The sequence below is a fragment of the Condylura cristata genome, unplaced genomic scaffold (assembly GCF_000260355.1).
Source record: "Condylura cristata isolate star-nosed mole 26May11 unplaced genomic scaffold, ConCri1.0 scaffold00001, whole genome shotgun sequence".
NCBI lineage: Eukaryota > Metazoa > Chordata > Mammalia > Eulipotyphla > Talpidae > Condylura > Condylura cristata.
In genome coordinates, this window is record NW_004567102.1 from 36,782,028 (window position 1) to 36,808,604 (window position 26,577).

Sequence of the window (26,577 nt, forward strand, 5' to 3'; positions counted from 1 at the left end):
TGCCTTTTCCATGTCTTCCTCTTAACCCTTACAGAAGAACTTGCTCTTTGATACTATTAACAGTGCAACTTTGCAACTTCCAAGCAACGGGTTCGCTTCAGTTATTACAGATGCCTGGTTTCCTGTGACTGGTGTTATTTGTTAGACTGCCAGGAAATTCAAAGCTAAATCAGAAATCTACCTTTTGTTTTACATGATACTGATATCACCCATGAATTCACTTTTTCGGCTCCTGCTTCCTGATTTCTTCCTTTTACCCTTGTCATACCATTTAATAACCTGCCTTAACTCTGTTTTACAAACAGGATGGGATTCTTTTTTTTTCCCCAAAAGGTCATGATGTGTAAGAAGATGTGATTCAATTTCCTTTCCCCAGTTGGACCATTATCAGTGTGTGTGAGCTAAGTCAGGTCACTTGTACTTTCTGTGCTTGTTTCCTTACGAAAAAAGATAACTTCCTTTTTTCCTAACTGTACTAAGATTTTGTTATGGCAGCAAAAAACAGCATGTGGGAAAATACTTTAAATAACCAAAAGCACTATAAAAAATGGAGAAAGGCTGCATAGCACACTGTTTTACCAACTGAAAACCAGGTAACTTTACTAAATGATAACCTGATCATACATTGTTTTCTGTAGGAGTCCTTTATTGTCCAGCCACTTTAAGACTTCTTGAGATTTTTCACGATAAAATGATTCTCCTGAGTATTCATCAAACTGTATTCCTAGACGCTAAAGGGAGTTCAGAAACAAACAAGTTACTTTAATATCCTATTATCTTCCTAGTAGACAAAGCAGAACATGCTAGTTTGTCACACAGGTGGGGAAAAAAGACTTATAATCAAATCAGTCTTCTGCTATCCCATACCAGTCAGGTCCTAACAACGGTACTGTTTGGCCAATCTAGTAGCCATTAGGCACGTGTGTCTATGCAAACTCAAATTAAGAAAAGTGAAAACTGAGTTTCAGAATATACTACTCATACTTCAAATGCTCACTTCCTATTGGTATGCTACTGTTTCCAGCAGTATACATATTTTTATCGAGCAGGAAGCCATATAGATAGCCCTGGAGTATCTGCTACATCGTGCCCTACACAACCTCTTTTCTACCTTCTCTCCTACTGTTGTTCTTTACTCCAGCTGTATGACTTCCTGACTAAAACAATTTATATCGAACACACATGCAGCACACCTGATCTCCAATGCTTCCCTGTTGCTTCATAGCATCACCATCTAACAGATGATATGTGTTACTGTTTAATTTGCTGTTAACTAGTTTAATTTACTTTTATCTCCATTTTAGACTGTAAAGTCCACAGAGAAGGACATTTATCTTTATTCACTGTTGTTTTCTGTCCCAATTCCTAAAATGTTTATTAAACAAACTTATACTCATCACAGACAGGGCTAAGGAAATAGAAGTCAAAATTACTTAAAAAGTTATAAGGGCTGGCAGAAGAAGACAAAAGCCAGACTGAAATGAAGTGTGAGAATGCCACTTCTGACAATGAATACCTACTGTGAAGTTTACAGGCTTTAGCAATGTGAATAACACTAACTTCCAAGGCAAAAACAAAATTCAAATTCCGATTTTTCAACTCAACAAATAAATTTTTAAAGCATGAGCTTAAAATCCAGTAGTATCAGCCAAGAACTACCTATTGTAGGAGGGAACAAAGGAGAATGATCAGTACCTTATAAATCCGAACATATTCTTCTATGCTCAAATCCCGAAATTTTTGCCACAGTGCAAGTGCTTGCATGTCTCCCAGTTCCAGTCGCTGAAAAAACTCATGTGCTGACTTTGCTATACTTTTATCCTCTGCCACTTCTTTATTAACTTGCACATAAACCTAAAAACGCAACAGTACATTACTATCACTGTTATTTTCAATAAAGACAACAAAACACAATCTTAAGAATTCTCATCTAAAGATTACTCAAGATTACTGCCTTCATCACAGAATGTAATTTTTAATATTGCTGCGAGTCCTTGGGAATGCTAACAGACCTCCACTCAGAGTGTTTCTAAATGCATAAAATATATCACATTACAAAGGAAATAATTACATAGCAATAAATTTTATCCAGGCCTCCCTGGTGGTGCAACAGGTTAAAGCACAACACTGCAAGCCAGCTGCAGCAGCTTCAGTGCAAGTTGCATCCCCAATTCCGGGGGTGATCCACATAGCGCAGGTGATACATGGTACAGGTGATACACATGGTGCAGCAGACCTCTCCTGACCCCACCATGCTCCCCTCAGCACTGTACTCCGTCAGTCTGCCTGTTTTGCTCCCCACTCTGTCTCTGGTGAATCCTCTCACTGCCCCTGCACCTCTGGCCTGCAACCCAGTTCTGTATGCATAATTAAATAAATCTTAAAAAAAAAAAAGAAATGTATTTATCTACCAAATATCTTTATAAGTTGATTTATGATGAAGCAATGGAGGAAAAGTGCTAAATTTCTGATAAAGAAATAGTTAATCCTTCCTATCCAAATTCAGTTTTAGACTAAACTAGTGGGTTTCTTGTTTTAAAGCCAAATTATTATTCTTGCAACTTTTGTGAGAAAAGGTTGAAGAAAGTAGGATGGTACAAGGCAAAGCAAAGACCAAATGAGTCAGTAGTTGTTTTAATGTAAAATTTTAAAAACCATGCTCTAATTATAAGAGACTGGTAAAATCTTAATAGATAAGGAAAACCTTTTTGGATAGCAAGTTTAATTACATTCTAGCCTGGGCTCCTGAGAACTGTATGGAGCAATCACTTCTGGAAAGTTTTTGTGCCATCTGTCTAGCTAGTTTTAGTTCAGCATCCGCTCAATGACAAAAATGGGGTTAGGTGGTTTGTTAAAAAGTTCTTTCAGCTATAGGATTCTACATCATAACCCAGTTGTTAATCATTTTTCAGTCTCTAAAGTGCAGTGTTAATATTAAAACATCAACATTGTAGCTCAAGTATATTTGTCTGTATATGGACTATAAAGATTTTACTAACAAGTTATAACCCACTTTCAGGTTGAAAACACAATAAATTTACATTATTTCCAGAAAATTATTAAAGTAGCATGAAATAAAAACTGGCAAATAAGGGCCTTCCTAGTGGTGCAAGGGGCTAAGTCTCAGCATGATGCAGCTATCAGTAGTCACTGCAGCATGAGTTTGATCTGCCTGTTCTGTTCCCCACTCTGTCTCTGGTGAATCCTCTCACCACCCTTGCAACTCTGGCCTGTGTCATAGTTCTGTATGCATAAATAAATAAATCTTTAAAAAGAAAAAAGTTCACTAGAACCATTTCTCTTCCTTAAAATTTAAAATAGATTAGTCTCCAAACCCTTCTAAATACTTGAAGAATCTTGACAGTAAAGCATTTGTAGCTATAAATGAAAGATGAAGGAAAATGAACTAGGACTACCAAACAGAACAATAGAAGTGCCTTAATGAGCACTTAACAATCTGCCTGTAAACACACAGTGCAAAACTTTAATTATTATCATTCATCACTGTTCTAGAAAAGAAAAGCTTTGTACTTTACAAAATAAATTTTGTACTATGTACTTCTGAAATTGTAGACAGGTTTTAATTTAGTTACCAGGAACCTTTTACCCTTGGAAAGTATGCATTTTGAAATTTCCTTTTGAGGCAATATCTAACCACAAAGGATGAAAAGAAATTTTAAAACTTGGGTTTGATAAATAGTGGTGTGGCTTAAATGTTTTTGAGGATGGAAACCCAAGTTTTCTTTTAGTTACTATGATAAAATAATCACTTGTGTTCCTTAAAAGAATATTAATCCTTTCATTACTTGTAGCTGTTGAGATGGCCAAAATGGCATGACATTTTATTTCTAATTTAAGTGACTAATTACAACCAGGTTTTGGGATGATCACCTTAAATGTAAAAAAGTGTGAAAATTAAAAGCAGGAGATAAATTGTTTACTCCCTTTTAATCCCTTCAATTTGATTCTAATATATTAGCTATATTGGCATAGTTTATTCCGTAGGGTAGAGTTCTAACTCCATCCCATCCCATTATATTTCTGAAAACTGGTTTTCAGATGGTCAGCATAATTGGAACACTAAGGAAGAGCCTGTTATCTGTATTTAAATGTCCTCTATTCAGAAAGCATTTATCTTTTTTTAGAAAACATATAATGTATTAATGGTTATGGCTACTGCATTTTACCTTCCATTCATCTAAAATTTAGATTCTCTTATTTTTATCATCCATATATACAATAAAATCCCTATCTTGCACCTTTAAGGTTGATAATTATTAATTTTTTGGTAGCTCATTACTGCCTAATATATTTCTCATGTTGAAAGTCTTTTGCACATTTTAATGGATGGTATAATTACTGAGCTATTAACATGTATCCTGGTCCTGCTTGGTATTGCCATCCTTATTCTAAGAACACTCAGATGACAATGAAATTGTCCCCAATGAATAGGAATTTGGAAGGAAAGTCAAGAAAAATGGTGAAACAGGGCCCTTCTTGGTGGTGCAAGGGGTTATGACACAGCAGACCTCTCCTGTCTCACCTTTGCTCCCCTCAGCAGTGATTTTAGTAGTTCTGCCTGTTCTCCTCCCCACTGTCTCTGGTGACTCCTCTCATTGTCCCCCACCCCTGTATCTCTAGCCTGCACCCCAGCTCTTGTATACATAAATAAATAAATCTTTTCTGGAAAAAAAAAACCACAATGGTGAAACAGAGAAAATGCCAAGAGAGAGGCAAGAATTGCCTAGACTAGGGAAGAGAGGGGGGAACACTCCCAGCAAAAGCAGATACTGGTGGCTACTAGGGTGGTGGCAGATACTCAGGATATGGTTCATATATCCACTACACAGGGTGGCTGATCTCCAGGCATGTGTAACAGGGCTACAGCAAGGACTTCTCAGTAAAGCACGTACAAGCAGAGCTGTGAACCTGCAAGATCTCATGGAGGCTTGCATACTAGGTCTATCTTTTAATACCGGTGCTTGCCAAAGTCAAGAGGCCTCTACACGTGTCCTGGAATATACATAAAAGTCTGGTACATCTGTGATTTGGGAAATGTGGAACTCCTACTTAAGCTGACCTATAGCTTATAATGTAAGAGCTATTTCTTGCTTGGGTTATAACTAGTTTAATTCATACCAATCATAAAAATAACTTTTCATGAAAAAGAAATGTGACTTAATAAAGTACTCTTGAATTCAATTCTTTGTAAATTAACAACTTCTAACTGCATAAAAAATCTTCTATGTTCTACAATTGATTTAGCACTGAATGACTTTTTTTTTTAAGATTTATTTATTTATGCATACAAGAACTGGAGTGTAGGCCAGAGGTGCAGGGTGTGCAAGAAAATTCACCAGAGACAGAGTGGGGAGCAGAACAGGCAGATCTACTGAAATACACTGATGAGGGGAGCAGCGGGTGCGAAAGATGAGGTCTAAGTGTCATGTGGGTCAGCTCCCTGGCCAGGCAGGGATAGAACTTGTGCAGCAGTTGTTGGCAATAGCTTGATAGGGCTGTCGTTAACCCATGAGCCACCTGGGAGGCCCCAAATTACTTTTTTTTGTAACATAAGTTTAAGAAACTTTCTTGAGATTCTTAGGTCAGAAAACATAGTGTGAGATGCAGATCCTTCCTCCACATTAAAAAAAAAAATCACTCATTAAGATCATGCTTTGATATTGTCTACTTTTTAGTTATTACTTCTTTTACTATTAAGATAGGGAAGCTCAGGATCAGATTTCTCGCTTAACGTTATCTAATATTATGTCTTTACTAAACACCAATAACTACAATTACCTCAAATCCTTTTAGAGAGGGTATGGTAAAAATAATGAAACTATGAGGGTCATTTTGAATTAAGAAAAAATGTATACTACTAGTGCTACTGTATCATCCTACCTTCAGAAATGTCTATAGTGCAAGCTTAATAATTCATACTTTAATGGCATGAGTTACTTCTTATGAGAAACTCATTATTTCAGAGGAATCTTATTCTTAAAATCTATAGTACTAGTGAGCAATATGCTATTGTAGGAGAAAAAAAAAGTCTGGCTATATATCCTTAAAGATAACAGTGTAAGATGTTATTTAAGTCCATTAAAGTACTTTAAATATAGGAGGAACACTGAAGAATTACTTTTAGTAATTATTAAAACAGTAGTAAATAATAATACCCACAAACCCATGGTTCAGATTTAACACTTATTTGTTAACTTTTCCTCCTAAGATATAAGGAATAACTTTTCCTTAAGTAGAAAGGCATTTCCCCCCTTGAAGTCAATATTGTGAATTTTAAGCAGAAAATAATTAATAAATTAGCTATTTAACTCATGAGCAAATTCAGGGGGGAGTAACTATTACAACACTACTTTCCCACTTTGTGACAACAAATTAGAACACTGAACAAATGACCTAAGTCCATGTACAACAAAGCCATGTGTTCTGGAAAAAAATTACTACAGGTAAATAAAAATATTTTCTTTATAGAAATGCTACAGCTATCATATAAGTTCTAACCTGGCTGAGAAACTGAAAAGGGGTGATACTGATCATCACTCAAGGGAGAAAGGATGATCAGAAAATCTGCTTCCAGATGACCTAAGCCAATTTCAAATAAATGTATCAGATGGTTGAAATTGCTAAAACTGAACTATAGCTTTGTCCCTGGTATAGTAATTCAAGGATTGAAAAAAAGGAAAATGCTATGTTAAATAGTTACAACCAGTGGAAATGAACGGCTCACAAAGGCATTTGTGGTTTAGTGGGGGGAGTGAGGATGGGATGCAGCCAGATAGCCTATGTTGGAATCCTGGGTTATTCATTAATAAAGTACAATAATGAAATGAGTTACAGTCAAATGGTCACAAATGGTGACCAGTGTATCACACAACAGCCCTATCCTGGAGGCATGGAAATTTTTTTTTTAAGATATATTTATTTATGCATGTAAGAACTGGGGTGCAGGCCAGAGGTACAGGGGGTGAAGATTCACCAGAGACAGAATAGGGAGCAGAACAGGTAGACTTACTGAAATACACTGTGGAGGGGAGCAGCAGGTGAGACAGGAGAGGTCTGCATGCCATGTGGGTCACCCCCCTAGCTGAGGATCGACCTTCTGCTGCAGTGGTTGTGGTTAGTTTCATAGTGCTGTGCTTTAATCCCCTGTTCCCAGGGAGGGCCCAGGTATGCAATAGGTTTTACATGTTTGTATGTTTGAGGCTGTCAAAAGAAAAGTCACAAGACAGAGCTTAGTTTAACCACAATTTGCCAAGGAACAAACCAGGGGTTCTACCACAGTCTTATGAAAAAATTTTCACAAAAAGAAGAGAAAATGCAAATTGTGCCAACACTGTTTAGTGATTCCCCAACACCAAGTTTGAAATCATTATCCCTAACTTCTGGTCACCCAGAAAAGATGTTGAGGTTAAGCTGTATTACCAATTTATGCTATGCTACTTCTGACACTACACAGGTATGACATCTTTCAACTATTAAATATTTCACGTCATTAAAATAAGTTACTTGTATAACTTTTGCATGTTTTAAAATGGGGTAAAATCATTTAATATTTGCTTAAAGCTAAAAATCAAAGAGATTCATCACTTATGTTGAAAGTTGTTCTTGAAAGTAACCTACAGTGACAACTATAATTTTAAAATAAAAACTGGGTCTGCAAAACTAGCACATAGATAAAATGAAACATTATAGACTCTATTTTCTCTTTTCTGCAAAGGAAGGACAAGAGCTGTTGAATGCTATAATGGATTTTTAGCTCCTATTGCAAACAGTAAGGTGGGTGTATTTGACTTGCCCTCCTTTGTCTATCAGCGTTGCTCCCTATGAAGCTATTAGGCAAAAGAACACTGAGTGAAAGCAACATCACTGTTCCCAGAGTTCTTATTTATTCATAGAGGTACTTTCTGCCCCCATTTCCCTCTTACCTATACCCATCCATCACAGTACGCCTGCGCTGGCTAGTCATGCGCATCTATCAAGCAATAGCCTCTACTAAAGATGTATGTGATCTCCTGCTTTTTAAGTCTCAAAAGACAGGGAACTGTATTAAGCTGCACATTTTAGGTTTCATTGGCGTTTCAGAACAGATTTTACTAAAATACTGAAAACATTATGGGCAAAAAAGTCTTACTATTTTCAGTATTGAATAAGAAATTTTGAGGTGGGCGGGAGAGAGCTGAGACTAGTAACTCAATACATACTCTAAACTGTTAAAAATTTCTCTCAGTGACACAAGGTGAACAAGCAGGTAATTGACCTGGATTGCTAAACGGTTGACAGAGTTTATGGTAAAAACAACCAAGCAAACAAACAAACCTGTCATTTTTCAAAAATTTAAAAACAGTAAAAATAACAAAAACTAACATGGCCTACCTTATTTACAGATAATGATAAAGATATTTCAACTATATTGATAAAAACTCTTAATGGGAAAGAGAAAACATTTTTTGCTTAATATTATAAATCAAAATGTAGGCATTTAAGATGTAGTATAGGCCCAGACTAAGAAGGAAAGTACAAGCCTTTAAAGGTCTTTAAGAATTAAAGTGTTTTTGTTAAATATAAATACAAAGCCCATGGCAGTAGAAAATGAAGCACTATCCTTGGTTTTGACTAGAGAAAAGAAAGCAAAGAATTACTCTGGTAAGAGTTCTTTCCCAGGCACAGGCACACCATGTTTAGTTTGACCCCTGGATGTGAGCAGTATAGCCTACAAGTTACCAGTCATCCTTGTAAAGCCAAAAATAGCAGAGTTAACAGAACAATGAAAAGGAAATACATCCCTGGAGATTAATTGGACAGGGAGATCTTTATTAATTAACTCCAGGAAAGAAGACTGAGGACAGAAGAGCAAAGTATTTAAGGGACTAAATGAAGTAGAACAGAAAAAAGTTTACAGTAGGCAAAAGTCAGGAAAAGAACCTAAAGATAAAAATTTTTAAGAGTTCATACAAACTCGGAAAGACAAGTGTTCTCCTTATACCAGAACAAAAACAGAAAAGTTTAGATTCATGATTGTCAAGGCTGAGTTATAATTAATACTGTGAAGAAAGCTGTGGTACACATCAAGTGACAAAACTAAGCAATTATTGTGTTGAATCTATCACCCATGTTTTTATTCTAAGATTTTTTTATACTTCGAGAAATAATGTCCCAAATGAACTAAATTGGTGATGACACTTGGGCTTGAAAATGAAAAGAACCCACTAGTAAAATAAAGCCAACAGTTTTCAATTGCTTTGATTCCTTGTTTTAAAGAATAGTTTTAAGTCTCTGTAACAAAAAAATGTGTTGCCAACTAAGGTGCACTATACTCTGGAAAAAAAAAAAAAAAAAGAAGTGGAAGCATTTTCTAATATTATTTCCTGTCAACTTACTTCAAAGAGATGCTGCAAAGGATTAGATTGGAGTTTTTCTTCATAGCCAAACAGTTGGAAGCCAGTTCCCAAAAGACCTACCACAATAATCCATAAACAAGAAAGTTACAAAAAAAGAACAGTCATGGTAGGGAACAAATATAGTTCTATAAAAAGATTAACCTCATACAATTGTGTTATGCTAGGAATATTGTAACGTGTTATCACCTTCTGCTACCCTATTAACTGACAAAAGTCAAACTCAACATATTGAGTCACACATTGAATATACTGGATAGATTGCGGAAATGAATTTTACAGGTACTAGTAAATTATGAGCACGCAAAGGCTGGGTCTAGGACTAATTTATCTTCATACTAATAGTGCCCAACATTTCCTCACAGACATGAGTAACAAGGATTTACCGAACTGCTACTCTTTGGAAGGACATTATGATACTAAGCACTCAAAATTCTTGAAAACAAACTGATGGGAAATGGCTTGAAAGCTTTTTGAAACTTGTAAATGTTAACAAAAAACAAATAAAAACAAAATAGGAATTGGATTGGTGTCATAATATCAGTTCTTAAATGAAGGGACATAAATAACACAAGATAAAAGTTAATTCATCCCTGGTCACTTTTCCCATTGAAGATGACCAAGCAACAAAATTCTTTTATCTGGCCATATATTTATCTTGTGCTTGTTAGTGACTATTTTTAGGTTTTGGTGATTAGATTTAGAATTCGAGGATAGTGTTCATGTGACACTTTAAAAAAGTATTAATAGAGGTTTGTAAACTTACAATGAAAATTCCTAATATAGTCTGAACATTTAAACTCTTAAGACATCTTGCAAAAAAGAAGATCACATTTTCAGATTGAAGAGGTACATGCAGGCTGGAACCCAGGACAGCTATAGGTTTATTATTTAAAAAACTATTATTTATTATTTAAAAAACTGGGGCCTCCCTGTGGCCTAGGGATTAAGTCTCAGCCCTATCACAAATATGGCCTGAGTTCAAGTTCCATTGTTGGCTAGGGAGCTGACCCACATGGCGCAGCAGACCTCTCCTATCTCACCCACTGCTCCCCTCAGCAGTGTATTTCAGCAGATCTGCCTGTTCTGCTCCCCACCTGTCTCTGGTGAATCACCTTACTACCCCTACTTCTGGCCTACACCCCATCTCGTGTATGCATAAATAAAACAAAATATTAAAAAAAACAAATCTGTTTCTATAACCTCCTCATCACAAGCTTCAGATCTAAAGCAGCTACTGCCACCAGACTAATGTAGATATTTCTATACAGTGTTCAGCAGAAAATGGGATGTCATTGAGTAAAGAGATATATAGTCCTTCAGAACTTAGATAGGAACTAGGATGAAAAATATAAACTAGCCTTATTTACTTTGAAGCTAAAATAAATGTGATTATGATTCGCTGTTTTAAGAACAGCATGGAGGAAGTTGCACACAGTATACTAAAAAACATCAATGTGAAAAGTAAAGGCTATTGAACCTAATACTTTCAAAAATTAATTTTGTGCCTGTGGAACTATCTGCCAGCTTTCAATGGGGGACAGCTGAAACAACAAAAATTAAAAGTTTTCAACAATGATGATAATGGAAATGTTCGACAAATCATTACACACAGTAGTTAGTCTTCAGAGAAAACAGCCATAATAAAATCCTGCAGCTAGAATTTAATACCATAATCACATATTTGCTAATGCCTGTGATATACCTAAATTGGTCAAATATAAATATAAATATAAATAATATAAAGCAGATTCCATCTATTAAATCTGACTATTGAGATAAGAGCCTAAACCTCTGATTCCCCGCCGCTGTGAATGGCAAATGGATTTTTAAAATATAGGTCATGATTTCTGATTCTTTTTCAGTAAGTAGTAAAGGTATGGTTAACAGATTCAAGTCCTACCCTCTTTAGGGTCTGAAAAAATCTGAAAAGATTTTTTACTAAATAAAAGAATAATATTTATTAAAGGTCATGATAAATTTGTCTTTTGGAAATTTTTCATTTCACTAGATATGGAACATAAAAGTATTAGCATATTTTAGTACTAGCATGCACACTACACTTTATGAAAGTTTTAAAATAATATATATTCTTTCTTTTGAATTGGTATTGTAAAATATTTCCTGTGACAGATTCATTTATCATTTGGAGCATCTCCTATATGGCAAGCACCACAGACACAAAAATAATTGAGGAACAGTTTACTCTTCAAAGAACATATCATCTAGCAGGGGACAAAAACACAAACATAAGAATAAAGTAGGAGAGAAGTGTATTTGAGTAAAGCTGAGTACTAGGAATGTGGTGGTAGGCAAGGGTTTGGCTGGGTGTTGGTGAATGCTTTATATTTAAATTTTCAATTGCTTAATTTATTGTTTTTTAAAATTTACATAACATTGGTTTACACTGCTATTGTTATTTTGGAAGTATAAGCAGTCCCACCACCAAGGTGTGTTAGGTCTGTATCTTAATATATATAGAGCTGCCAAAGATTCTAAAAAATTTACATTTTACATGCCAGTTCTTTACAATCACAGCAACTTCATTTGTCTTGCCTTTCCAAACCTTGATTATTGGTTTTATGAGCTAAAAATGGTCTGAGTAAAGTCATAACATTTGAAATAATTACTTATACTCAACTACTTGGATTCTTACTTCTCTTTCTTTTTTGGTTCCTGTCACTGTACAGTCTAAGAAGAAAGCCCAAGTATACCACTTAGTTTTCTTCTATAGCACTGCTCCAGAATGTAAACACAAATCCCAGTTTAAGAACGATGGTCCAAGGAGACTGGACTTCACCAATTACAAAAATGGCAGCACTCTGGTGGGAATGGTGCATATAGTCAAACTTACTTCTCTCTATACACTATATTTAACAACATGAACTAATTTTATTATTACTTTTTACCTAGGGGTAAGACTGGTTTACAACACCATGGATGATTTAGGGGTATAGATGTAACACAGCATACCCATCATGAAAGCACTAGGGTCCTTTACCCTGGAGCCTAGGGCTCCCTCCTCCCTTTGTTCTTGCCCCCACTATTCCCACTTCTCTTTAATAAAAGCACAAAAGCCTACATTTATCAGGCCTGCTCTATGTAACATTTCCTCCCTCCAAACTCATTCATGTGGTGAGAATTACTCTATTAATAAAATACAAGATTAAGCAGGAGGCATAACTTCATCCAATGGGATTCTGCCTATATTCTATCCAGATGACCAAGTAACATAGTAAAATAAACTTATCAATAGAAATAACAATAGAATCTGAAACTTACCAAACTGCATGCCCCAGTCTCCAAGGTAATTCACTCTTGTTACTTGATGTCCTAGTGCTTCTTTGAGATTCGCTATAAAATTTCCTAATAATCAATAAAAAAGTTTCTCAATCTTGCTACTTATTTTGGCAAAAGAATCATGTGCTTGTCCATAGTCAAAGCATAATATAAAACATTCTTTTGGCAAAATTTACCAATTTAGTTTTTTTAGTTAAAACACTGTGTTTTCATCTATGTTATGGAAAGGAAGCAAGAATTATTCAGGGGATAGTTAGTCCAAAGAATCTGACAATTTTCACAAAAACAGAATTTTATCAATGTCAAAGGCAATTGGGAACACATTCTAGAGTAACTATTATTCCAATTTTCAATACCAAGCACAGAAAATAACAGAATCTCAGAAATAATTTGAATGTGCCCTAAAGAACCTGGACCACATTAGCTTTTTCTAAGTAGCTCACTCAACTATTTTCATTCTCTTAAGTTCATTCCTCTCAGGGCTGACCCCAATTAGTATAGTCTAAGAACTTCACTGTCCGGTAATGCAGGTGTTTCTTCGATATTCACCATCTAATCCTTTCTTCTAGTGTGCCCTCACACAGTGCAGAGATGGGAAACATAAAAACTATACTTTCCAGAATCTCTTGCAGTTTGGGTTTCAGAAATCATTTAGACTTGTAAGATTTAGAAAGCAAAATAAGTTAAAAAGGAAGCTCTTTCTTTTTTTTTTTTTTTCCTGACAAGTAAAGTTGTGGTGCTTTTCTGTTTTATGGCATCACTAATAAGAGGTGCTAGTATCCTGCCCTGTGACCTCCAAGGGAACTGACAGGTTATGGGATGCCCTTTGCTAGTTTACATTCTAGATGGCATGGTGGTGGTAGTGGCAGTTTCCTGACTGTGGAGATGGCAGTTTGGTTCTAGAACAGCAGAAATGATAGCAGAAAAGGCAGGTGCTCTCTGGGTTACTAAATTCTATGACATAGTTTTGAGAGTCATTTACATCTGTGTAAGCCAAACATTCTTTGGCATGGCAAACAACTTTGTAAACTTTAATATCCTGTAATAAATCCTTTCCTATTTTTATTAAAGTGAATCTAGTTTTCTGCTGATATTCCTTCACCAATAAACACCTGACAACTTGCTGACACTACTTTCTTGCCAGCTTCCTCACTTCCAGACTTTCCCAACTTATACAGTCCCAACAGGAACCACCATCTCCAGTTGTTACTCAGATACACTCCTGTTTTTATCTTAGCACTATATTATCTTACAAATCCAATGAAATGATTTTGGGATAGTTACTTTTGGTATCTTAAGTTTTCTCTTTCATAGATAAAGTTCACAAAACTTAGCTAACAAGGTTGGTTGTTCTGTTGTAATTGAGATAAACATGAAAACACAGTTCTCAAGATATGTTCTCTCTTCTAGGTCCAAGTATTTCCCTTAACAACCATTAAGCAACTTTTGCTTTACCCATTATTTACTTATGATACTCATTCTTCTGACTTACTCATTCAGTATTTTTTTTTTCAAATGGGTTGAGATACTTTTTTTATTTTTTTATTACAAAGTTTATTTTTACATCATTTTGCACATTTTTTTTTTCCATCTCGATTGTAATCCCCGCGGGTTTCCCATCACCATATCACCCCTGTGCCACCACCGTAGTCCCGTGCATTTCCCTCCTTCACCCCCCCCCCCCCTTTTTTTTTTTTTAAAGATTTATTTATTTATTCATACAGAACTGGGGTAGAGGCCATAGGTGCAGGGGCGGTAAGAGGCTTCACCAGAGACAGAGTGGGGAGCTGAACAGGCAGATCAACCAAGTACACTGCTAAGGGGAGCAGCGGGCGGGTCAGGAGAGGTCTGCCGTGCCACGTGGATCACTTCCGGGGTGGGGATCAAACTCATGCTGAAGTGGGTTTAGCTTTTAAGTGCTATGCTTCAACCTGCTGTGGCACCAGAGAGGGCCCTCATTCAGTATTTCTTACAGAGTATATTTCTTATACTGTTCAGTCTTTTCATTTTTCTTCTCTTAAAATGCTAGTGAGACCTTTGTAACAATGACTGTGGTTCAGTAATAATCTATGCCATAAAGGATTGATTTCTCCAGTTCTTTTTTTTTTTTTTTAAGATTTATTTATTTGTGCATACAAGAACGGGGATATAGGCCAGAGGTGTGGGGAGATAGAGTGGAAAAAAGAACAGGTTGATCTACTGAAATACACTGCTAAGGGGAGCAACACAGGTGAGACAGGAGAGGTCTGCTGCACCATGTGCGTCACTTCCCTGGGTGGGGATCAAACTCATGCTGCAATGGCTGACAATAGCTTGATAGTGCTAGGACTTAACCTCTTGTGCCATCAGAGATTCCCTGATTTCTCTAGTTTTTAAGAGAAATCAAAGAAGGGTTAAATGACTTCCTAAACATGTATAGATTTCTATAATGGAAGATAGATTAGATGAGATAAACTCTAAATTCTCATCTCATTGTAATATACAACTCTAAGTACAATTGCTGAATTAGGGTGCTAAATACTGTATGTTTTTTTTAAATAAATGAAAATCTCAAGCATATCATACACTAAAGGATTGCAACAGTGAAGTAGTATAGTAATTTCTCCTCACTAGAATAGTTTTGTTTGAATTTCCAGTCCTGAACACTGTACTCAGTACTCACATGATTGAATTTTATTTCAGAATGAAAGAGATGAACCAAAACTTGGGGGATATTATTAATTCCCATATGGCTGTTATTCAGTTTCAAGTCTTTCCGCTCTCCATATGCATACATATTTTTTTAAAAATTAGAATTATGACATACATACAAGCTAAAACTGGTTTCTGAATTAATCTTTAGGATTTGAAATAAATTTATTTCTAAACCAATTCCCCTACTTCATGTAGATATTAATTACATCAAGCTGATCTAAATTCCAAACATTTCTGTCCCTTTGTTATTAAGCATTAAACCATTATTATATGTATTATCATATATGCTCCAAATATGTATTTAGTATTTTTTGTGAAAGTCACAATACTTACCTATGATGGTGGAACGCAAATGTCCAACATGAAATTTTTTGGCAATATTAGGTGAACTGCAAATAATTACAAAAGTTATTTTCAGTTCTAAGAACACGTCCTATAATTAATTGGTCATGCCTCCACAGTTTAACACAACTGGGGACAAAGGCTTTTGGGAATTTACAACAAAGGTAAGTTAAAAATTAGAAATTTAGAGCAAAGTTAAAATTAAAAAAATTAGATATTTTTTAGTGGGGTCCAAAATGTTCATTCATGATTTAATGATTTTAAGAAAATATAATTTCACTGGTTTTCAATTTTTCCACATGTAGTTTCCTAAGATCACAGATGATAATGATAAAACACCTAACCTGTCCAGCGAACTCATGTTAACCAACATAAAGTGGGTAGGTGCTCACCTGAATTCAACCACAATCTTCTTCCGGGGAAGACCAGAGAAAAGTTCACTTTCTAATCCGTAACTTGAGCCATCTTGGATTACTTGTTGTAGCACTGTCTGAAAAAGTAAAAGACATGGGATTTAATGATAGGAAAAAAGTGCAAGTTTCTTAATAATATTGTTAGTGGGAACAAAATACTGCTAATGTGCTTGTTCTAATTTAATGGAATTGAGAATTTAGAGCCTTGTCAAGTGGCACCACCTTCTCTTGCTAATGCCAGTCAGAGCAGTAATAACTAACACCAGTTAACATCTGTGGGGAGAGGTGGGTCTCTGTTCTTTTATATGTCATTTCTATTGATCTATATAGTGACCAATGATTTAGATTTATTATAGGTGTGTAAAAATCTAAAGTTTAGCATGGTTAACTGCCAAAACCCCCGAGAGCAAATAGTAATAGCAAAACCATAGGCAGCATCTAATAATTATTGAATGCATACCATATGCCAAGAACTGTTCTAACCATTTCATATGCATTAGCTCACTTAATCCTCACAAGAACCCTAAGAGGTAAGTTTTAATTTTATAAATGAAGAAACAGAAGCAGAGAGATGAGGTAACTCTCCCAAGGACATATAATAAAATCAGGTAGCAAGGGGGCTCCCTGGTACCCCAAGGGTTAAGTCTCAGAGCTACTACCACAAGGGCCAGACCTCGATGATCCAGATTTCATCCCTCCTCAGGGAGCGGACCAGCAGGGCACAGGGTACTCTGCTGTTCCCTTGTTGCCCACTGCTCCCCTCACCAGTGTATGTCAGTAGATTTGCCTGTTCTACTCTCCACTCTGTCTCTAGTGAATCCTCTCATCCTCTCCATCCCCCAGCGCCTCTGGCCTACACTCCAGTTCTTCCATGCAAAAAAAAATTTTAAAAATCTTAAAAATCAGGTAGCAAAAATTTGTTTCTCTCTACACTTGAGAAGCTGCATTTATGACCAGTACTACCGCTACTTTAGTGACATGAACAATTACACATAGTGGTAGAAAAGGAATTCAAGTGCCTATAAATGACAAAGAAAAAACAAGGAGAGTTCTCAGAAACTATCAAAGCATTGAGATATCTGAGGTTAGTTTTTAGGTAATACTGAAATACTGTAGAGTTCACAAAATTCATACTTTAGCTAATGGCTTTAGCGTTAGCTAGCAGTACTACTGTAGTAGTTTTATTGACTCTTCTACTGGTTTTGCTCCACAAAGTGAATTTTGAGAGCAAAAATAAGTTGATGATGTGGAGAATTTTAATGTTATAGAAGTTGGTGAAGATGGTCACTGCATGCAAATGAGAGAAGGTAAGAGAAAGCCACAAAGAATACACTATAACATTTAAGATGCACCCATGGATTGCAAGGTTCAAGGTGTTTCTATGTTCTCTTTAACTGTCACAATGTTACTGATTGGCATTTTCCATTTAATAGATGCAATAACCTAACATTCACAGAGTTTGCCCAAGGACATAGAGAAAACAATACTTTCTTCATTCACACTGTAGTAGGACACAGAAAACAATCAATATACATATAGTAAGTAGCACGTCTGTCATGACTAGTGGCCCAATGTGTTATTTCAAGACTATGGGCATAATATTGCACATAGGGAAGGAAGCATTGAGAATTCAAACTCATTATTCTAAAGTTGAGGACTACCAATTCCACACCTCCTCCCTCTTCATGTAATGGATGGTACTACTCTTCTTCCAACTATCCTCTTCCCTGATTATAACAACACTCTACTGATTGCTACGTCTTAGTTGCCTTTGCAGGCTCCTCTTGCACTGCTTGACTCCCATTCCCCACATCCTGTGCTCCCTTCTTGCTTCTAGCTCCTTTACACTTCATCTAGGTGTAAAGTGCTGTCAACTATTATTCACCTAAAAGAATCTCTTCTGTGTTATAAACCAGTAAGTCCAACTCAGGACTGAAGATCTTCCAAAGGCACTTCAAATGGAATGTATTTCTCTTCCTTCTACATTCTCTATTTCCATGAACTATGGCCCTAATTACCATGTCAGAAACTTAGGAGTTCCTAAAATTTCCCCCTCTCCCCCAATTTCCATATCCAGTCACCTTGTCCTGTACATGTTATCTCATGAATGTGATACTATTCTTTTCTGGTTTATACCTATCATCTGTCAGCTAACTACAAAAACATGTAAGACAAAATAATGACACTTATCTGCTTACATAATACATATTTAATCAAATCTATATTTTAAGTCTTTAATGAATCCCTACTATTTAAAAGATTTTACAATTTCTGGTTTGATTTTTGTTTAAATGTTATCAACTTTACTTCTTTTAAATTTTGTAAAAATTTGTTAGAAGGTACATTTTTGTGCATGAGAGGAAAAAAAATTTCAATTTTTTTTTCCATGTGGCTGTCCATATTTCCTAACATCATTTGTTGAAGAGGCTTTCCTGTTTTCATTGTATAGTTGTGGCTCCTGTGAGAAAGATTAACTGCCCACTTTTTTGTGAGTTTTTCTCTGGGGTTTCTAGTTTATTCTACTGGTCTGTGTTTCTGTTTTTGTTCCAAAACCATACTGTTTTGGTTACTATTGCTGTGTAAAAAGTAGCTTGGACTTATGGAGTGTGATACCTGTTTTTCTTCCTTTTTCTTAGGAAGGCTTTGGGGAATTTTGTGGTTTCACACAAGTTTTAAAATATTTTTCCATTTCCTTAAAAAATCATTGGGATTTAGTAGGTAATGAACCTGGAAAGTGCTTTAGGTAACATGGCCATTTTAATGTTTATTTTTCCAATTCAAGAATAAGGGATGTCTTTCCATTTCTTTGTGACTTCTTTCATTTCCTTTAACAGTCTTACAGTTTTCAATGTATAGGTCCTTTGCTTTCTTTGTTAGACTTACTCTCAGACATTTCATTCTTTTAAATGTGATTGTACATGGATCTGATTTTTCATTTTTATTGTTTGCATATAGAAATGCAACTGATTTGTGTGCATTAATTTTCTATTCTGCTACTTATTTACCCTACCATTTATTATTTCTAACAGTTTTTTTGGTAGAGGCTTACAGATTTTCTATAAAAGTCCATGGCCAGATGGCTTCTCTAGGGAATTCTATCTACCAGGGCTTCAAAAAGGGCATAATACCTGTCCCACTCCGATTCTTTTATTTTTTAAAAAGATTTATTTATTTATGCATACAGAACTAGGGTATAGGCCAAAGGTGCAGGAGCAGTGATTCACCAGAGACAGCCTACTCCAATTCTTAAAAAAAAAAGCCAAAAAGCCAGGAAGTTCCTAAACACATTTAGGAGTCTAACATTACCTTGATACTAAAAGTAAACAAGGACTACACAAAAAGAAAATCACTGAGTATCTCTTAAGGTACACCAAACATCTAACACATAGGATTTTATTTGCCTTTTTTGACTCAAAGTCATGTTTTCTTTTTTTCCTGTCCTTGACCTGAATTAGTATTACTTTTAGTTTCTCTTGAAAGTCATCTTTATGGCACAGATTGGTGAAATTTAATACCAAAGTAACAGTTCATGATGCACATGATGGTCATAGTATCTTTTAATATGGAAAATTTTATTATCTAGTCCCAGATTTGGTAGTTCCCATTGTCTTTAATTTCACATTTTAGCATCCTATCTTTGAGGACTGATTTATATGAAGAGATTTGAAGACATCATTAATGATTTGATTCACACTAACATTTAATCATCTTTGGTGCTGCCAGTGCTCATAATTCAATTGCAATGCATAAACAGACACATTTTATGCAAGCCTAAGTCATGTGTAAGAAATGATGATTCATAATTCTTGGCTTGAGGAGCAAGTTTTGGATATAGATTAAAGGCAACATTTTAATCTTTAACTGTAGAGTGAAAAAAATAAAAGTATTGGGCCTTAAGGTGGGTTGAATTTTTATGTTGCTGTGATTTGAAAAAATTCATGAGACATACAGATGGCCAATATTTAAGGCCTGAAAATAATGGAGGAATATATAAGAAAACATTTAAAAACTCTAATTTATAAGACAGGCACATGTAATACTTCCTTTTCAGACTAGGGAGCTCATTGCTCTGGAATATATCTTTACTACTGATACTGAGTAGAGATACTATAAGCAATCTCCTTGCTCCTTTTATAAAAATCACACAAACTTCAGATTAACAAAACTTTAATGAAGGGAGAATTTCCATGTAAGAGTAGCTATATTTCAAAGTCTTAACTCTCTGTTGTCAAGGATTTAAGAAATAACTTTAACAGACCATGTTCATGAGTATTCTTAAACTAGAGAAAACCTCAGATTTTGTAAACTATAATAAAATATGAAAATTCATGGCTACTTAAAATTTAAATATACCATGCTCTGAAATATAAACAATATTTTTTAGCTAAGCTGAGGGTAAGAGCTCTTATCTGCTTGTAGCACATTTTCCTATCAGAGAAAACAAAAAAGGAAAATACTGCCGCCTATTAGCTGCCTGACATCTGGAGGGCATTTGGCAAGCTGCTTTTCTATTTTCATTAAAATTGAGACAGCAATTGGAAGAATGAATCACTTCCTTTAAAAGGTAAATTGGACTCACAGGTTTGCTAAGTTGACATAAAATATTTACCAAGAGCCCAGAAATTAGCAGGTACTTTTTAATATGCTCAAAACAAATTTCCTTCTCAACCATGTGACTGGTTTTGGTTAACTAATTCACCTTCAAAATAGGAATTAAAACAAGTTTAGAGATCTTGAGAAAAGTATGAAACATTAACTCTCATTAAGAATCACAGGCTGATAGGCAGTGTCTATAAATGATATAAATTTGGTAAAAAACTATAGTATTAAAAATTTGCTTTTATAGCTCTTTTTAATTAAAACTACAGCATTTACTAAGCCCCACCAACCAATACTGGTGTATATTTCTTTTCTTTTTTAATAACAGACAAAAGCATGTATTATAATAAATTTTAAAGTTCATCTGAGACTAACCTTTCAACAAAAGGTCTCACTATCACTGTCTATCCAGGATTACTTGCCCTCAGTCTCACCCAAGTACACCCAGTTCTATTATGAGGTTTCCAAATCCTTTCATGTTCACCTGATTTCTCTCCATCTGTGAATTTTCTTATGCTTATTGTATCAATCCCCTATTTTGTTTTAATATTTATTATTTTATTAAAATCACTATCTTATGCTGTCTTTTGCTAAAATCTTATGCTCCCAATGATCAAACGCTGCCAGAAAGCAGAAACCAGCAGTGCTTTTCTTGTATTCAACACAGAATCCACACTTAGGATAACAATTATTGCTCACCTATGATATGTCAGGCACTGTGCTAAGACTGTGAATCCAATAGTGAGAAAAAAACTGATGATGTAAGCCCTAACAGGAATTAAGAGTCTGAAGGGCAACAGAAACTAAACTAAAGAATGTACAATAGCAAGTACAAGAAGTCTGCAAAGGACAGATATACAGACTGCATATAAATGAAGGGGTCTGGGAGGCACTGCCAAAGAAATACCAAGATTTGGTAAGTGAGAACTCTTGAGTGACACTCCAGGCAGAGGGATCAGAATACACTAAGGTTTTGATCAGAATATACTAAGGTAAAAGGAGGCACAATAAGTTTAAAATGGAGAAAGGCACTTGTGGCTAAATCTGAGAAAGTAGTGTAAATATAGTATTTGGAACATAACCCATCTTACCTTTGTTAAAAGTTCTCTGTTTATTTTGAAATTAACAGTCCCTTGCCCAGTGCTGATTTCACTTACGACTGTATCACATTTTAGCTGAAAAAAAAAGAAGTAAAATAAGTATGTTATTTATACAGGATCAATAAGATCTGTCTAGTCAAACTGTCTTTCAAAGGCAGCAGGTGAGTCATCTCTCACAGTCACTTCATGTTCTCTTCTTTTCCTCACTAGAATGTTATTCTGTATTGGGTTTGTTTTTTCTGATTAGAATGCTATTCTGTAGTCAGTCTTCCTCTTCCCTACTGTCTCACTGTAAATTCTCCATTTAACAAGAAAGAGAGAGAACATTACTTTATCCCCACCCCATACATCTTGATATACAATGAATGCTTTTTCTCTCATCTACTTTTCAGGAGTTACAGAACACTCTTGCCAGGACCCACACTAAAACACTTGCACCAATGCATAAAATGTAAATAATTTAAATGTGTTACCTTAAATGAATATGCCTTAATTTTAATCAAACAGATGTCCAAAGCACTTAATATAGTCATGGAACTTGAACAGAAATCTTTTGTCACCAAAGGTCATTGGTTTTAAGAACTCACATAGATAGGGGTGAGACTAAACATTGTAATTAGGATAATTCTAATCCTGATATAGTTCTTGATAAAAAATTGGGTGATACTTTTATCAAATATTTACCCAGGTACCAAAGTTCTTTTATATTAGTCATTCTTTAAGCATCTTTTTAAATGAGTATGACTTTCATTGTTGTAATTCTCTAGAGTGCTCAAATAACTCCATGTCACATGTAATAACACTATTATTTGAGAAAAATCTTAACCAACATCTGTCTTTTCTGATGGTATTACACTAATAACTTAGACCTGATAATTCTCTATAATCCTTTCAATTACTCTTAGGTACCAAACCCATCAGAGAAATTGGAAATGAAAGAGGGGTATTAAATCATCCAATCACTCCTTCTCTGCAATCATGACCCTATTTACATTTAATCATTTCTTCTCATATTTTAATGTTCATCTTCTCAGAAACTCATTTTAAAAATTGCAACTCACTGCTCTAATTTATCAGCTTGTTCTCCTAAATTCAGAAGTCCATTCAACTTCAATCTGTAAATTTAATTAACATTTTAGTCCTCCTGTGAGTAGTTAATAAAAAAATTGAACAATGTCAGCTCAAGAGGAATGCTTTATAACTAATCTGAAATATCACCATAACCTTAATAGTAGATGGCTCAAATGAATTTCAATGGTATTTCCCAAGGCACCTTGAACAAAGAAACACTATTAAACTCATTATGATGGCTGAGATAGAATGCAGAGTAGTTTTTTCCTTTGAAATGATAAATTTATTATAATATCAAAAAGAAACAGTAGTACTCAAAGTACCTTCTCTGCCAGTCTCACTGCTTTATCTTGAATATTCAGTCTTGAATGGTCACTGCTATTTTCCAAAAGAGAATCCACAGAAATCTGAAAATCAGCTTTTACTCTATAGATATTAAACAAGGAAAAAGCTGTTGTTAACCTTAAAAAAATTACTCATGTTATAAACCAAAAACAAATCAGTAAGCGTTCTGTCTCCACACTGACAATTTTATCAGAAGAAAGTAGTATGCTTTCAGAATTTTATAATGCAAAGAAATTAGGAACACCACCAACTTGTATTTATTTAGAATTTTTATCACCTTAAAAACAATTTCCTCATCTATCGTGCAACTGTAGCTTTATGAAAGCTGTTAGAATAACCATGTTATTTTACAGACGTGAAAGCTGATGTCTTAACAATTAAATCCTATTGCTAAAAAAAACTGACTCAAAAATGTTGAGTCCTCTTGACGTCTTTTCCAGTGCTTACTCCTCCACTATTCCAAATGTTTGCTTCTTTCAAGCTCCTGACCAACTTCCAAATGACCAAAGCAAAAATATTTTTTAAATGTGTAATCGGAGTTATTTCAAAACCCAAAAGTATTATTCTTAGCCCTCAATATTTCATTAGAGACAGACATTGCTATTTCTCCTTTTCACTGCATTGCTGATAAAACAATGTAATAAGAAAACTAAAAATCAAACATAAAGCACATGAAAACTAAAAATCAAACATAAAGCACATGTTTAGTAAAAAATAATCATCTGCTTTCTGAAAGTAGTTTACCTCTGCAGAAGGAGGATAGAGTGGAATCAAAAGCGAACCTATCATGGCTTCAACAGTATCTATGTTTAGAATTTAAAAATCAATAGCTATTTTCCCACTGTTTCTGAAGTGCTGTGGTGGTATTAGAGTGAAACCCATAGACTTGAGTACTACTGGCTTAAGCTATTAATCCTGACAACTTTGATCAGTATTATACAGGAATTTCACCATAGTGGAAAATAAGAGAATTAAGAGGCCTGAATAAATCGATAAATATTATTAAATAAAACACATTAATAAAAAATAAATTTCTTAACTTTCCTGTCAGTTAATAGCATTTTAAAAAGAAGTAAAAAATACAGAAAACTTAGGCTTGGTTTTAGTACTACAAAGATTCCTCGATCTTTGATCAATTAGTAGAGATGTATCTGTTTTAAATATACTTAATATACAGAAGGTGAAGACTGACAGCCCAGGAAAAATTTTAAGGCTCGCTCTGCTATTTATTTCCTAAAAACCCAAAGTCTTAGTATTTCAGATTGTTCAAGTGGGGCTGCTCAGAGAAGCTTCCAGTTGGTAATATAAATTCTATTCAAAATATGGGTGAAGGAAGTTCATCTTATTAAAGAAACATAAAAACTTAAAGAAAGTCTTATCATACAGATGTAATTTAAAATGAAATAGGTAACGGGCTTGGAACAACTTTGCATCAATTAAGAGGTCCCCTTGCTCAGTGGCTGCTTTTTTAATTGGAATTCAACATACAGAAATTTGAAGCAGGCCATTTTAAAAGTGTTCTCTTTTATTTTTTAAAGATTTATTTTATTTATGTATGTATATAAGAACTGGGGTATAAGCCAGAGGTGCAAGGGGTGTGAGAGGATTCACCAGAGACAGAGTAGGGAGCAGACCAGGCAGATCATCTGAAATGCACTGCTGAGGAGAGTAGGGGGTGAGACAGGAGAGGTCTGATGCACCATGTGGGTTAAAAATGTTCTCTTTTACACCCTCATATGTAGCTTTTTCCTTCTTCTTCCACTGATACCTGTTCTGTCTTGGGAATAAGTCTTAAAGTCTTGAAAAATATAAAGACATCTTTTCAATGATAAGGGCTTTAGTGCCTACTATGTAGCTAATTTCTTGTCACTAATTGACAGAACATTTTATCCAAACATTGAGAGTTTTCTATCCAAATAATTAACAAGTATCAATTAAAATGAAGTTCATAAAGAGATAGCTATTTCCTTGCATCCAAGAAAGAAATTATTAGTTACATAAGTAGTCTTAATCAATGGTATCTGTCACTATAATTCCTCAAAGGGAAACAAACCAAAAAACCTCTCACTACAAAAAACTTAGCAAGTAAATATGGTACAATACTACTCAAACATCAGACAGGTGTTTACTCTCTAAATCTCTTCTAAAACCCCACAATCTTAGTTCTTTTATTTATTGTTATAGATTAAATTCAAACTTCAGTCTTTTTCTTAAAGACTGCCATAATTGGTTATTAGTACAAATAAACATGAAAACAACATGAGAACACTAAATAATCTAACATATCAGAGTACCTAAAACAATTTTACTTAAATTGATATAATACCAGGCTTAATAAATCATTATTGATTTCAAGGATTTGTCTGTAAATTAAAAGGCAACAATTTTCTTTTGGTAGACTGACAGTTGGCACATTATAGATTATTAAATATATTATACTTAACTCTTTTTTTGAAATTGGAACTGCAGATATTGACTTGATCAAGTTTTCTGGGGGAAGATCCAACACTCTGGAAAGCTAAAAACCAAACACACACATAAAATACAGGACAAATTATTAATACATTTGTCAGAAAATAATGCTGTATCCTCTGATTTTATTCTAGGTTGGTAAATTTTTATCATTTTTTAAAAATTCATTTAAAAATCATTAATAAGTATTGAATATTGTCCAGTGCTTTTTCTGCATCAATAACAATATTTTTCTTTTTATGTGTATTACATTTACTGATTTGCATGTTGAACCATCCTTGCACCCTACATCATAAATCCCACAGTCATGATGTATAATTATATTAATATTCAATTTGATTTGCTAAGGTTTTATTGAAGATTTTTTTTTAAAGATTTATTTATTTATTCATATGGATCCGGAAATGTGGAGGGTGAGAGGATTCACCAGAGACAAAGAGGGGAGCAGAACAGGCAGATCAATGAAGTACACTGCTGAGGGGAGCAGTGGGCAGGTCAGGAGAGGTCTGCCTCCTCGGGGCAGGCAGGAATAAAACTCATGCGGAAGTGGCTTTAGCTTCTCAGTGCTGTGTGTTAACCCACTGCGCCACCAGGGAGGGCCCTGAAGATTTTTTTTTTATGATGTCCTTGTGTAGTTTTGGTCAGGGTAATATTGGCCTCACAAAACATAACACTTGGCAGTGACATTTTTGGAAACACAATACATTTCCCTATTACAGGAAGCAAAACTTGAAGTTCCTCTTAAGGAACTTCTATAGAAGATAGAAAAATATGAGCGCTAGCCACCAAAAGTTTAACATGCTAAATCAGAGTTTAAGAGTAATGTGT

General features: G+C 34.9%; 1 protein-coding gene across 1 annotated transcript in view; it reads right to left on the reverse strand.

Moving 5' to 3' along the window:
• The window catches only part of RARS2 (arginyl-tRNA synthetase 2, mitochondrial), a 38,866-nt gene that overhangs the window by 9,579 nt on the left and 2,710 nt on the right, over positions 1 to 26,577 (reverse strand). The window contains exons 2-10 of the mRNA XM_004673676.2: positions 25,722 to 25,795; positions 23,256 to 23,358; positions 21,853 to 21,936; positions 16,142 to 16,239; positions 15,741 to 15,796; positions 12,696 to 12,779; positions 9,396 to 9,472; positions 1,696 to 1,854; positions 625 to 731 (exon numbers count right to left, since the gene is read on the reverse strand). Coding sequence (XP_004673733.1) covers positions 625 to 731; positions 1,696 to 1,854; positions 9,396 to 9,472; positions 12,696 to 12,779; positions 15,741 to 15,796; positions 16,142 to 16,239; positions 21,853 to 21,936; positions 23,256 to 23,358; positions 25,722 to 25,795 — 842 coding nt within the window. The remainder of the gene's footprint in view (positions 1 to 624; positions 732 to 1,695; positions 1,855 to 9,395; positions 9,473 to 12,695; positions 12,780 to 15,740; positions 15,797 to 16,141; positions 16,240 to 21,852; positions 21,937 to 23,255; positions 23,359 to 25,721; positions 25,796 to 26,577) is intronic.